This window comes from Solanum lycopersicum, chromosome 9 (assembly GCF_036512215.1).
Source record: "Solanum lycopersicum chromosome 9, SLM_r2.1".
In the NCBI taxonomy this organism is placed as follows: Eukaryota; Viridiplantae; Streptophyta; class Magnoliopsida; order Solanales; family Solanaceae; genus Solanum; species Solanum lycopersicum.
The window spans coordinates 1,265,750-1,279,961 of NC_090808.1; the positions used below are offsets into that span (position 1 = coordinate 1,265,750).

Here is a 14,212-nt window from a genome sequence, read left to right on the forward strand (position 1 = left end):
TGCTCTTTTTCCTTCTCTCTTCCAGTTCTCCCCAAAAAACGTCAAACAATTTCCTTTGACTTAAAATCAGCAACAGACTGTTGGCCATTGTATCATTTAGATGTGAAAAATGCCTGTGGACGGGGAAGAAGAGGAATCAAAATCAGAATTGGAATCTTGTTCTGACAAAGGGTATGTTGCATGGGTCGTCTAAAAATTAGACTACCTTCTACCCTTTATTGAATACGTAAGGCTAAATTTAAACAACGAAAGGGTGAAATGGAGATTATGCATCAATTTTTTTTTTCGTACCTTAAAATATTTAACACAATTTATTATTTTATCAAAATTCATAAACTTCAAATCAAATTAAATATATTTTTATATGCAAACAAGTGACATATAAAGTTCACATGTGCTCTCTTGAAAAGGACAAGATAAAAAATTGTAGAAATGTCACATCAAAATAAATGTGATATAATTCATATGATAAAAACTATTCAACTACCAACCTTGTTGACCCATCTCCACATATAGATGTGAAAAACTTTGAATTCCAATATTATGTATCTTATATAAGTTTCATACTCGAACTATTAATTATTTATTTATTTTTATTTAAATTATTATTAATTATATTTGATGTCGTTCGATAAATATTCATCATTATATCAAATGCGAGAAAAATCTAACCTCATATGCAAACATATGAGCAAAATATTTAAACCATTAGTGATATATATATATACATATCATACATGAATTTTTAACATCCTAAAATTCGTAAAATAAAACGTACGTATTAAGCATGTGATTTTATTTCTCTAACTTTATTGTAGAACTCTTATCCCTCCGAAAATAATAATAATTAAATTTACATTTCAACTTAAATTATATATATTTTTCACCGAAAAAATAGAGCGAGACCGAAGCAGAAGATTAAGGAGAAACTGTTGAATGGGATATGGAAGTATAGCCCTTCGATCATCCGAAAAACCCTAGATTCCTATTTGATCCAAAGCTCCTCCACAAATGACGGTTAAAAATTCTCATTTTCCCCCCAATTTTGAGCCCAAAAGGTACATTTTCTTACAGTATTTTCCTCTTGTTTCAATATAAAATAAGCTAGAATTATTAATATTTAGGAATTTTGATGAATCGGGTCGTAACCAAACACGTAAAAATCTGTATGAGTTAATGGGTTTTTGTTATTTTTTATTGTAGAAGTGTATTTTGTGTACGTTTAGTTTTTGAGCTATACAGGTATAATTAAATCCGAAATAGAAGGAATGTGTATGCATGGGAAATTTACACCTGGGTATTTGAATTTAGGGGAAAAGAAACAATTTTGAGTTTTTTTTTTTTTTTTGGATGAATGGGTGGTGAAAAAGAAACATTTTTTTGATCGATGATGATGACTCATTAGTTGGTTAACCATTGATACATCAGAATATAGGGAAAAGAATCAGTTTTGAGGTTTTTTTCTGATGAAATGATAGCGAGTTAGTTAACCATTGATACATCAGAATATAGGGAAAAGAATCAGTTTTGAGGTTTTTTTCTGATGAAATGATAGCGAGTTAATGCATAAATTTGATCAGTTATTGCTAAATCATTGCTATCTGTAAATGTTTCTTTGAGTTGTGAGTTAAGGGATAGAGATAGATTCAAGATTTTTTGCTGATTTGTTGGATCTTTCAAGGTTTTGTTTCTATTTCATAAGATGTCATGTTAGGTTTTAGAGGCATCTGATTCTATTTATTAGAATTGGGGGTGAACCTTCTCGGCACCAAAAACTTGGTGGGAGGAGGTAATGAGTTGGTGAGAAGAATGCTCTTCATGTCAATTGGTGTATGTGTTTTTGATTGACTTTACCTGAGGAGCAAAGAACGATATGGGCTGTAGGGTCAGAGACTTTAATGAAGTATGTTGTTATCCTTCTTGAGTAAGCGTTCATTGGATGTTGATGCCAGGTAAAAGTCTTTTTGTCCTTCACAAATTAATTTGGGTAAATTGCTCGATAGAAGTGCATGTTTGTACATTTCAGCAGCATTTGACTGTTGTGTATATTTTGCGTGTGCCGCTTTTTTTTGTACACTACTTTCATGCTATTTTTCACCCAAAGAACAGTTGGTTTTCTGTACTAGGTGATTGAAGATTTTTTTTGATATGTATATCAAACTCTTTTGTTGTTTTGTCAGGGATGCATATGGATTTACAGTGAGACCACAACATCTTCAAAGATACCAAGAGTATGCAACTATATATAGGGTAATTGCTAGGTGTTTGGCCTGCTTCCATTAGTCACTTGCTATTGGTATTTAGCGAATGATTGCAAACTTTATAGTTATTCATTGTTTGTTAGTTTTGGTGCACACCTAAAGCTATGTCTGTATAGAAGATTGGGTGACATTTGGAGAGAAATATTATTGTGTAGGTTCTCTATGTTTTGGCATACGGCTTGTAAATAGAGGTTTTCTCATGTTAATAAAATTATTTACCTTATAAAGAAAAGGGAAAAAAGAAAAAGAAATGAAAAGAACAAAGGTAGAAAACAGTAGTAGTCTGGCAGAAATGCACACAGTCTGTTCAATCACTAGAGTATCCCTAACATACTTTAATATGTACATTTTAGGAAGAGGAAGAAGAAAGATCAGAGAAGTGGAAGGGCTTTCTTGATAACCAAGAAGAATCAAGTCAGCCACATGCTTCAGAGCAGTTGGACATCCGGACTGTGGATTTAGAAGTTAAAAACCAGCAGCAAACGGTTCCTGTTCAAGCATCTCAAGAAGAAGGCAATGATCCAGTGGGAGATAATCCAGTTTCAGACATTAAAAGGGAAAGTGATCTTAAAAGGGAGTTGCTAGCTTATCCACCAAAAAAATCCTGTCATGCTTATACGTGGTCTGAAATTAGAGCATCTTTGAGTCTCATTGATCATCTGATGAGCTTTCGTGTGAAGAAGACACCAAAGACGAAAGTTAAATTGTCAACTGATGTTCACAATCATCTTGCAACTATTAAAGAGCAAGAGGAGTTGGAAGAAGAAAATGGAGAAGAACGTTCTGTCAATGAAAATTTGGATGATGGTATCAACACCTCTGCAGAACTAGGTAGTGCCGACAGTGGAGTTTCTCCAGAACTTTCCTTTCCTTGGAAAGAGCTAGAGTTCCTTGTTCGTGGAGGAGTTCCAAGGGATCTTAGGGGAGAGGTATTGCCTGACATCTCTACCAGTTTAATGATTTACTGAAACTCAATATCATAAACAATCTTGTAGCTAAACGCAATTGATTTTGCAGGTATGGCAAGCTTTTGTTGGAGTCAGAGCACGTCGACTGGAAATATATTACTTGGATTTGCTTGATCCAGAAAGTGATACTGGTGATGGTCAGGAGCATGATGGATCATCATTGGCTGAAGAGAACAAGAGACCGAGTAAAGAAAGCATTCATGTGCCAGAGAAATTGAGAAAGCAGATTGAGAAGGTCGTTAGATGCATGGGCCCTGGACTTTATCGTTCAGTCTTTTCAATTTGTAGGTGCTACTTCTTTTTAGGGTCCATTCTGGTTGGTCATTCAACAATTTTGTAACAGATACTTCTGATATAATCTTCATCATCTTCAACCTTTTTTGGGTTTCCCTTTTCCACTTGTCCATAATCAAATCTTACCAAGTTTATCTCATTTTGAGCATCCTCTCCACTAATACATTTCCAGTTTCCAATGGATGTTCATCCTCTTTGACTCAAGTGTACAATATCTACTTTCATCCTGTTTATTCTTCTGTTTGCCTTTTCTTTTTATTTCTTCTCTCTTTATTGACAGAAAACTGGGCACACATATCTGCATGTACATTATTACTTCCATTTCATGTTTGCTCACGTTACTCTTTAGGCTAATGCATCGGGTATTTTCAGGATCTTCCGCGAACCTTTCCTGGACATCCTGCACTAGATGAGAGAGGTCGAAATTCCTTAAGGCGTCTACTTATAGCATATGCTCGACACAATCCAGATGTGGGGTATTGCCAGGTATGGTGTGGCGTTTTTGCAGAAGTATTCCTTTTATCATTTCCTCAATATTGTTGGTTTCAAATCATGATATTAGTATGATGAAGGAAGCTATAAATTGTGCCAAGCTGACATGCTAGATGACGATATTTTCCAAAATTATTAATGCTTGACAAATGTGGAAACCGTGAGTTGTGGAGCTAAAGCTGTTGGTTGAATACATCTAAATATATGGGTGTTAATGTTTGGATATCTCGTTCCCGCTATATGATTTTTCCTGTTATTGTGTTTTGATATGTTTGGCCCATTTTTGTAAATAGCAATCAATATTCTTGGGCCTTCTTCTTTACTAGCTTAATTTTTCCATATTTAAAATAATTCCAGCGTATAATGATCTAATATTTCTTATTATGGTCTTAAATGTGTGATCTCCTTTCTGTTTTTCCCCCTTTGCTATGTGGTCTTGATTTGACCTCTTTCCAATAGGCTATCTCACTTTTTATGCACTTCAATTTGTTTTAATACATGTAGGACTAGTTTGTTGGTAACAACCTAGGACTCAATTCTCATTTGATTCAATTCATAATGTTGTAGTATTTATGCCTACGGGTTCATTTTAGATGGAAGGAGTACTTGTTACGCTAAGTGAAAAAGTATTACACATGCCATATTACAGTTGAAGGTTGTGGTCATGATTAAGAAAAAGGTTTATGATTGTGGGACTTGTTTGCAGTCAAGGCAGAAGGAGAACATTTGGCAGTGTTCTACACCCCCATCATGTGGGGTCGGATAAAAGAATAGGGAAAATTAAGACTGGTGTAGGTTCATTTGCCTATGGTAAGGGTAATGTTAAGTAGGGCTGACAAAATTAGTCCATGAAATATGACCCTTCCAACCTGCCCGAGAAGGGGTCGGTCATTGACCCGTGCATTTATTAGCTCAGTAAAAAATGGAAAAATATGTGATCAAAATTCTTCTAAAAAGATATATTTTTTATTTGATAATTTATATAAAGCCATAATGAAGGGTTGGGTTATGACCCAGTTTTTAGTCAATTTCAGTCCAACCCATTCCAACACGAGTAACTTTGGGTGAGTCAATAACCTGTCCATTTTATTAACTCAGCTCATTTTGACCCGTCCAAGTCCAGCCCAACCTGCCCATTGACACCCCTAATGTTAAGCTAGATGAGGTTGCTTGTTCCATATGGAGTTGTAGGCCTGGAAACCATTTCAGCCATAGCGTAGACTCAGTTGACAGAAATTAATGTTCAACAAGGTATAGGAGAATCTCCATATAACTTAGAGAATCTTTATGTCATGTTATCAAAGTTGTTATTATCCTTGCTTTCTTTAATCACAGATAGTAAACTTGTTGATAGATTAGGACTGCTCTTTAATCTCCATCAGATCCATATATTGTATGTCCAGTTAATCAGCCCACCTGATTTAGGTATTCTGATTTCACCAAGGCCAAGAACAAGAAGCCTGTGAGAATTATGCATCAAACTCAAAAGCTTAAGGCTATAGGTGCAGTAGAGCAAGATCTTTATTGTTGCAGACCTGATAAACAAATAAAAAGTCCTCTCTAACGATTTATTTTCAGATTAAATATTCGTGAATTTCAACATGGAAGCAGAGTAGGCAGAGTTCCTAAGATCAAGTTCCATAGCCACCCATTAACAAAAAAATTTCTTGTAAAAGAGTGATAAGAAAGAAGCACAATCCTGGTGGCTTTTTGTAAATATACTTGTGGCTTCAATTTTTCATAAAAATGGAAGAGAATACCTTGAAATTCCATAGTAAGAAAGAGAAGAAAATGAGATGGGATACACATTATTATGGCTATGAGTTTTAAGAATACGGGGGTGCATTGTCTAAACCTGATTTAATTTTCCTTAACAGCCTACAAGATCAGATGGATGTAGTTACCTTTGTAGTGGTACTTATTCTTTTCGTTTCATTGGCATGCATGAAGTTTAATTGTCCGTTTTATCCTCCTGCATTCTAAGTTGGATGTCCATTACTGTAGAGTTGAAAACTTGATCACTTGTCCAAGCTATCCTTTTCCATAGTAAGTTCATCTGTTCTTTTAATTTTTGCAGGCAATGAACTTTTTTGCTGGTATCTTGCTTCTAATGATGCCAGAAGAAAATGCATTCTGGTAAGTTCCCAGTGAAACTTCTTGTAACTTCTTTTCACATGGAATGTCTTGTGTATAGATTCATATATGTCTAGATTGATTGTATTTGGCTAAGGTAAATCTTATAGAATATCCTTCAGTTTAGAAAAAGGAAGAACTTGGGAAATTTTCTATAGATGCTTTCTTTGAAATGTTAACTGTTGGATATTTGATTACCTTATTAGCGGATTAATTACCTATTTTATGGTGTATAACATAACACTCTTATATAGGGAGCACCTCTGGACATTCTTAAACAAGTCAATGAGAAGCTTTTCTATTTCCACATGACATCTCAACTAAAAGATCAACTTTCTTCAGCATGGTCTCAATGCATCTACGATCTTGTTAGAGACTCAAACAACTTTTGCTACCGTCAGGCATGCTGCCGAAGTGTGTTCATGTGACCAATGTTATCTTCTATTTTTTCATTTTTTCAAAGGAATACTAAAATTAATTATGTGAAAATAGAAAAGCTTCTCATTGACTTGAATTAAATAATGTTAAAGAGGTGCTCCTTATATAGGAATCTTAGACTATGTATGATATGATAGGTTGATAATGTAAAAGAGGTGCTCCTTATATAGGAATTTTAGACTATGTATAATATGTTAGGTAATGAATCCCTAGGCTACTAATAAAGTAAGGACCCAACTAGATAGAGTATCAACAATCTTGCTAGGCATTGTCAATTGTATGCCTCTTGTGATTTATGGAAGTCTTCCATAGCTGGTCAGTGATTCTGCAATGCAAAAACAAATGTCCCACTGTCTCAGCTGCCTCACCACATAAACAACAGTGTGTGACCATAATAATGTCATGTGTCAAGACAGCTTCTTTTGCTAGCAACCATGAGAAACATGCCACCTTCAAAGGTGCTTGGTTCTCCAGATTTGCTCCATGGCCATATTAAGTTCTGTGCCACTGTCGAGTTCAGAAGAACTAGAATTTGTAGGGTGATAAACAGGTGATGTACCTGTTTCCGCCCAACACCCTTCAAAAGAAAGAGCAAAGGAAACAGAATTTTATGAACCCCCCCTTCTTTACCTCTCTTTTATGCATTCATATATGTGTTGTAGCTCTTGGGTGGTATTCTATAATTGCTTTTGGCTTTTTTAGCTCATTCTTTTGAACCTATTACAACCTGATTAATCAGTATGCTATAGCCTTCTTAGCTTTTGCATATCACCATTCCCTTGCATTGTTTATAAAAAATGATTTGTACTGCTTCGACTAGTCCTACCCTGTCTTATTAGGACACACAATGTGCTTCTGAGTAGTAATAATATCACTTAGTATGCGACTAACATTGTTTCCTCAGCGATCGCTACGATTCCTCTTCTTCACACCTCACTCTATTGACAGAAAATTCAATTCAATTATCAGATCCTATAAGGTTGTATTGAACCATTTCTATCTTGTGCCTTTTGTTCAATGCATTATTTTCTTGAGACTGGTACAATGTTATTCAATGTGTTATATTGGTCACTTGTTTAAGTAGTCTTGCTCTTTATCAACTTTGTTGCTTGAGGATTTCTTTCAATTTGGTGTTGTTAAGTTTGTCAAAACTGCAACTAGAAGACTGGCGCTGATATTATGATGGAATATCATAAGCTACTTGAGGTCTGTTCAAGAGACAATCTAGGATATGCGCTTTCTTCCACGTGACTTGTTAAAATACATGTATATTTGTTTGTGTACTGAAGTGGTTGTTACCGAAGTATTTTATATATTTCTTGAGATTGATATGGAAACCGATATTCATTTAATTTTAGTAACTATACAAACGTTATTTAATTATATTCATATGGAACTAAACTTATAGGCTGGTTTGTTTCGAATCTCCAGGGCATTGGTGGGTCTTATTGATGAATACTTTGATGGCTGTTACTCACAAGAGATGATAGAATCCCAGGTTTGCATAACCTACACGTAATTCTGGCTATGCTGGATAATCATAACTCATGCAAATGATTCCTTTTTTCCCATTAGGTGGATCAATTGGTGTTTGAGGAGTTGGTGCGCGAAAGGTTTCCGAAACTTGGTCTGTCCATGGCTTATATCTGTTTTATCTTGGTTGTCTTCTTTCCTCATCAAAACAATCCAATCGCTGTTTCTTATTCGTTGATCCTTTTGCTGTAGTCAATCATCTTGATTACTTGGGAATGCAAGTGGCATGGATTTCTGGACCTTGGTTTCTTTCAATTTTTGTAAATGTGCTTCCCTGGGAAAGTGGTAAGGTTCTTGTTCTGTGCAGTAAACTTTAGCTATAGTAAAACAGTTCATGTTCTTGTTGAAGATTGTTTAATTACTTTTCACCCCAATGTATTGTTTTACATCCAGTCCTCCGAGTTTGGGATGTGCTTCTCTTTGAGGGAAATCGTGTCATGATCTTTCGAACAGCACTTGCTTTGATGGAGTTGTATGGTACTACAATTCATAGTGAATAATGTTTTTGCATGCCAAACTCATTTAGATGGGAGCAGCTGAGGCTATCTTAGACAACTATTAAGATCATAGCGAAATTTTGCAGGTCCTGCTGTAGTTACAACTAAGGATGCTGGGGATGCAATCACCTTATTTCAATCCCTTACAGGCTCAACTTTTGATAGTAGCCAACTTGTGTTGACAGCTTGTATGGGTTTCTTAAATGTTACTGAAGATAGGTTGCTAGCACTGAGAGAAAAACATCGGCCAGCTGTGCTTGCAGTTTCTCAGGAGAGATCAAAGGGAGGGCCTGTTAAGAAAGATCCAAAAGGTCTTGCCTCCAAGCTGTATAGTTTTAAGCATGATCCTGATTCTTTTATGAAAGAAATGAAGCCAGAGGAATGCTCAGGTGATAAGAAAACAGACAATAAAATATCAGACTCAAATTCCAACTCCGCAAGTATGGATGAATTTCTCAACAGCTTTAACATAGATTCACATGTTGATTCCCTTCCAGGTCTTCAAGAACAGGTTACTTGTTCAGTCCTCTTAGCATATCCAATGAAGAAGTCACTTCTGGGCTTCTTCACCTTATTTTGCTTAGCTTTCAGCTGAGACTGACAATTTGATTTGTGTTCTTCCAGTGTTAACACTTTGCAAAAAATAATGTTTATGAACTTGATATTTCTTCCTGGTATTAGAAAAAGAGCGGTTTGGAAAAAAAGGGGGTTATGTGATTTGGATGTCAAATGGCTCAAAATAATCTTAGTATGTAACCTTTGGTCTTTTAGTTCTTTTTGGCTTTTGACCTATCGTATCGTTTAAGGAACTACATGCGGATTCAGTCTTTTGTTTATCTTATTTGTGTGGGAAAAAATGCTGAGAGGGAGTTCCTTTATCATCTTCTAAGTACGTATCTGAATCTCCGAGTTCTCCTTGAACGTTTGGGTGGGGGGTGGGGGGCTTCCATGCCCAACCAAATTTTAATGAAAGTTGAATTTGATGTAGCATCTTTTCATGGGCCAGTCTTGTTGCTGTCTTCATCTTATTACACGTGTTTTGTGCATGAAGAAAAAATTGGCAAATTGGGTAGAATTATTGAAATCTATTCCCCCCATGTGTTTTGGTCCAATGGTAAAGGTAGTACACCACATGATGTGTCGTAGGTGCGTGTCATGAGTCCCAACCTTGCTTAGGACTAAACTCTGGTATATAAGTTGGAGGAAGGCTTAGAGCCAGGTCCATAGTCCATACTCCAAGTTCTGGACCTGTGTGCTAATTGGGGCTGGGCAAGCTAATCAACAGGATTTCTTGGTTATTGCAATCTGTTCCAATTAAGTGATGCATTTGGTTCATATTCCAACAAATTGAAAACCCTTGATTTCCTTTGAAACTGACAATTATTTGTCTTTCTTTGATACACTTTATGTATTAATGAAAATTTTATATTGGTGTAGAATCTGTCGTCTTACCAGCAAACTTCAGTGGCAATTGTTAGTGTTCTGTGATTAAGAAAAATACTTGTCTGTTTTATTAACTAAAGTAGTTGACCACTATCCCTTTTTAGTGCAATTATTAACAGCTGCTATGCAGGTTGTTTGGTTGAAGGTTGAGCTCTGCAGGACACTGGAAGACAAGAGAGCAGCTACCCTGAGGTGTTGCATTTTTATTTCAAAAGTCCAATTTTGATTTCATTTTTTATGCGGAATCTCCTGTAATAGTTTTTGTTCCTGTGATTCAATCATGACGATTGCGTCCACTAATATATTTATTGACAATGCTAAAACACGAAAAGGAAAGTTCAAACCTAAAACAGATAAGTTGTAATTTTCTTTTCCAGAGCTGAAGAGTTGGAGACAGCGCTTATGGAGATGGTCAAAGAAGATAACCGACGACAATTAAGTGCTAGGGTATATATATTTACTTATTTTCAATTATTTTAGTGCTTATGTTACTGGTTGAATGTAAGTTATATGCACTTCGAATATGGAAGAAAAGGTCTCTTGTAAACAGACTTTTCTAGTAAATATATATTATCTCTATTCATAAAAGTCTCCGTTTATTCTAGACTTTCTGAAACAAATAAAATCATGTGGTCAGCACATCTTTCTGAAGTTTTGTCAGCAATCTGCAGGTTGAGCAATTGGAGCAAGAAGTAGCTGACTTGCGACACACCCTTAATGATAAGAAAGAGCAGGAGAAAGCAATGCTTGAGGTAGTGAAACAACGCGCTTTGCGTAAATTTGCTTTTAAACCTATATTTACATGCTTAAGATATGACCTTTAGGTTTTGATGCGGGTTGAGCAAGAACAGAAGGTAACAGAAGATGCTAGGATTGCTGCCGAGCAGGATGTGGCAGCTCAAAAGTATGCAGTACACGTTCTTCAGGTTTGATATCCACTACCAGTGACCAATATTGTTTTTTTATTTGAAGCAACTATTACAATTCTTTGATGCATAAGCACATTAACGGAGGTTAGTGCTCAAAACTCTTTTAGCTAATTGCAGCTTGGGAAGGTATTCAGTGGTTCATTTGGCACTTCTTTTATTTGATAAGTAGAACTTTATTTTGTAATTTGCCTTGCACCAAAAATATGCTGTGAGTCCATGACTACTTATCATTATTGTGCTATTTGATGCATTGGTTTTTGAGAAGTAATGAAATAGCTAAATTTTTAATTAAAAGCTCTCTTGTGAAGCCAAAAGCAGTGGCATTTAGCTTACAGTCTCAGCTTAGTTAGAAGTTTCATAATGGGATACTTAATTTTCCTGAACAACCTCTTCATGCAGGAAAAGTATGAAAAGGCTATGGCTTCTGTTGCTCAGATGGAGAAGAGAGTTGTCATGGCTGAATCGATGCTTGAAGCTACCTTGCAATATGAATCTGGTCAAGTCAAAGCTCTATCTTCCCCACGGTGTGTGAGAGTTCTGAGTTCATTCTAAATCTTACATCTTCTCTTTTCTTATGAATCTAGTTCTTCTGCATCCAACATATGTGTAGAAAAATGTCATTAGTTCCTTTTGAACTTCTGCTGAACTATGTGACACTAAGGGATCGTTTGGTTTGAAGACAAGTTATGTTGGGATTAATTATGATGGAATAAGTTATGTTGGGATAAATTATGATGGGATTAGTTATGTTGAGATAAAATTTTTTTGATTGTTTGGTTTGTCAAATATGCACGACATAATTTCTAAGAGTAAGTTGTTTGTTTATAAAAGAGGGTTTAAGGGGGTAATTTTGTTATTTTACATTTTTAATCTCGGGATAAGTTATCCCGGGATTAGTATACCACCCTCAAGTAGGAATAACTTATTCCAGTCATAATTATTAATCCTGGGATAAGTTATCCCCCACTTTGTAACCAAACAAAGTATTGAGGGGTACTAAAAAGTTATCCCAGGATTATTTTTCTTTATCCATCACACCAAACGGTACTGTCAAAGAAACTCCAACAGCTAAGATCCTTTTCAGATGGAGCTTGGATGTACTAAAGTAGTCATCTGATATTCGGGGAGACTTGAAAGAGATTTCTTAAAATCCAGTCTGCCTCCTCTAGAAAGATATTGTTTCGTTCAACAGCCAACTTTGATTCACCTCAATAGTTCCATGACTCCACTTTCTTATAATTGGCACCTAAAGGGGCTGTTAATTGGCAAAGAACCTGCGGGAAAACCACTCTGCTTGGTAGTTTATGTTGCGAGTTTACCTGACAGTGATTCACTCACACTTCCACAATTTTATCTTTTATCCAGGATACATCTTGAAAGAGGGGAATAGCCAATTTAATGTAAAAATTTGCTCTTACTCTGACTGAGTAAGAACCACAGAACCATCACTGAAAAACAACACATGTTGACTGTGTATTAGATAAATCTCTATAAGCCAGCTGCACGACCCTGTCACAAGAAAATTAATTGAAGCAAGCATATAAGACAATTCTTAAACCAGGATATTTACATTATGAAGCACATATAGGACTATAATCTGGTCAATGAAGGGTTGAAAACATCAGAAAAAATAGCAATTCAATGACTATGGTGGCTGGCCAGGGAGATGTTACTGGAAAGGTAATATCGTTGTTTAGTAATTCCAAACACAATGTTGATGCAAAAATAGATTCATTTGACAAGCTGGTAACCTAATTTCTGTTACAAGGAAAAAGTTCCTCCACAAGGTGTATTGGTGTAATGTCAATAAATTAATTAAGTGATTATCTAATTATCGTAAGCTGAAAAGATCTAGCCCAAGTGTCAGCAAATAGTGTATGGTGCCGCTTGTTGTCCAAGTGTAAGAAACAAAAGAATTATAGTTACTTGTGATTTTCTTCCCTCAGCCTGTTCTTCTTTTTTGGTGATGTGATACTTTCAGCACTTTGGTATTTTAAATTGGGTAGATGATTTAAAGTGACTATATTTTTCAGGGCGACAAAACCAGATTCTCCGCAAGGTGCACCAGCAAAAAGGACAGGTCTACTATCGTTCGGCCTTGGTTGGCGTGATCGGAACAAGGTATTATTGACACTCCCATTAGTTATAGGGCAATTATTATCTGTTATTGATACAAATGATAAATGATAGCATCTCTTCTTGGCAAGTAAAAGTATAAGCATAATATTTTTAGGAGGCATAACTGGTGAAGATTCCTAATTAGTGATGTGAAATCAAACATTCTGAAATTTGATCATCATTGTCTAAGTGGTGTTTTTCAAGTCAAAAACCACAATTATCGTGGGGTTTAGGCCATGGCTCATGCCTGTAGATTGTATTCAGTACTAAAATATACGAAGGAGGACCAGACATGCCTAATTCTGTATAAAAGGTGACGCCATTACCCATATGAAATAGAAGTGTCACAAAGATGAGACCTCACATTTTGCATGAGAGGACTCATTTCTTTCACTAATCATGATTGTGTTAAATGGTTATTATTTCCCTTTTGGCCTTCCCTAACGGGTCTTAACTTTTGGTATCAACATAGACATAAGAACAAACTAAAAACATGAGAACTTAGACCTAAGAATGCTCAATGATGATTTTTTGCTGATTTGACAGGCGAAACCAAGCAACCTGAACGAAATGAAATCTGCGGATGAAGGACCTGAAATGAGCAGTACGGCTACTGAAGCTAACGGACAGCAAGAATAGTAAACATGCTGTTGCTTATTGAAGGTGTATACTGAAAGTTGTGATTATAAGAGGTGGTAATTACACCCTCAATTGGTTGCATATGTAGTTAGGTCCTTTCGGCGTTCTGTTGGAGTGTAACTTGTACCTCTTAGCTCAATTTTGTTTCAACAGTTATTTGATTCTTCTGTACAGTTACAACAAACCTGTAAAGAAATTTGGCATCTACTTGTAGCAGTTATGGAATGTGAGCTTCGATTTTGCTTAATTGTGAATGAGTTTAAGTTATATACACCTGTATGAATTCTCTCTATTCATCCATTTCATTTCAATACTCAATTAAATTTCTGAGTTAGAAGATTAAAAATACTCTTAAAATATCTCATTTTTGAATATTTATTGAAACACACCTTAACTATTACTTGTTTGCTTTTCCTACCTATAGTGATTCAGGTAGAAACAGAGATCAATTGATAGTTGAATTGTGT

At 35.7% G+C, this 14,212-nt stretch overlaps 1 protein-coding gene across 2 annotated transcripts; it reads left to right on the top strand.

The window, feature by feature from the left end:
• The first annotated feature begins 747 nt into the window (after positions 1–747).
• LOC101262244 (uncharacterized) lies at positions 748–13,992 on the top strand. 2 transcript variants are annotated; one of them, XM_069289224.1, is made up of 19 exons: positions 902–1,447; positions 1,526–1,952; positions 2,181–2,250; positions 2,615–3,190; positions 3,279–3,464; positions 3,896–4,009; positions 6,093–6,151; positions 8,018–8,084; positions 8,162–8,213; positions 8,312–8,404; positions 8,513–8,596; positions 8,703–9,127; positions 10,190–10,251; positions 10,437–10,506; positions 10,731–10,811; positions 10,884–10,985; positions 11,388–11,512; positions 13,022–13,109; positions 13,653–13,992. In XM_069289224.1, the coding sequence occupies exons 2-19, from the start codon at positions 1,906–1,908 to the stop codon at positions 13,743–13,745; spliced, it is 2,394 nt and encodes a 797-aa protein (XP_069145325.1). In that variant the 5' UTR covers positions 902–1,447; positions 1,526–1,905; the 3' UTR covers positions 13,746–13,992. The 2 variants fall into 2 exon arrangements, with proteins under 2 accessions (XP_004246711.2, XP_069145325.1); XM_004246663.5 differs by lacking the exon at positions 1,526–1,952 and having other exon boundaries at positions 748–1,058.
• Positions 13,993–14,212: the final 220 nt, after the last annotated feature.

Coding starts and splice junctions, on each gene's coding strand:
- LOC101262244 (XM_004246663.5), top strand. CDS start 1,012: ATGACGGTTAAAAATTCTCATTTTCCCCCCAATTTTGAGCCCAAAAG. Junction 6,152..8,017: donor CCAGAAGAAAATGCATTCTG/GTAAGTTCCCAG, acceptor TCGAATCTCCAG/GGCATTGGTGGGTCTTATTG. Junction 11,513..13,021: donor AAAGCTCTATCTTCCCCACG/GTGTGTGAGAGT, acceptor TATATTTTTCAG/GGCGACAAAACCAGATTCTC.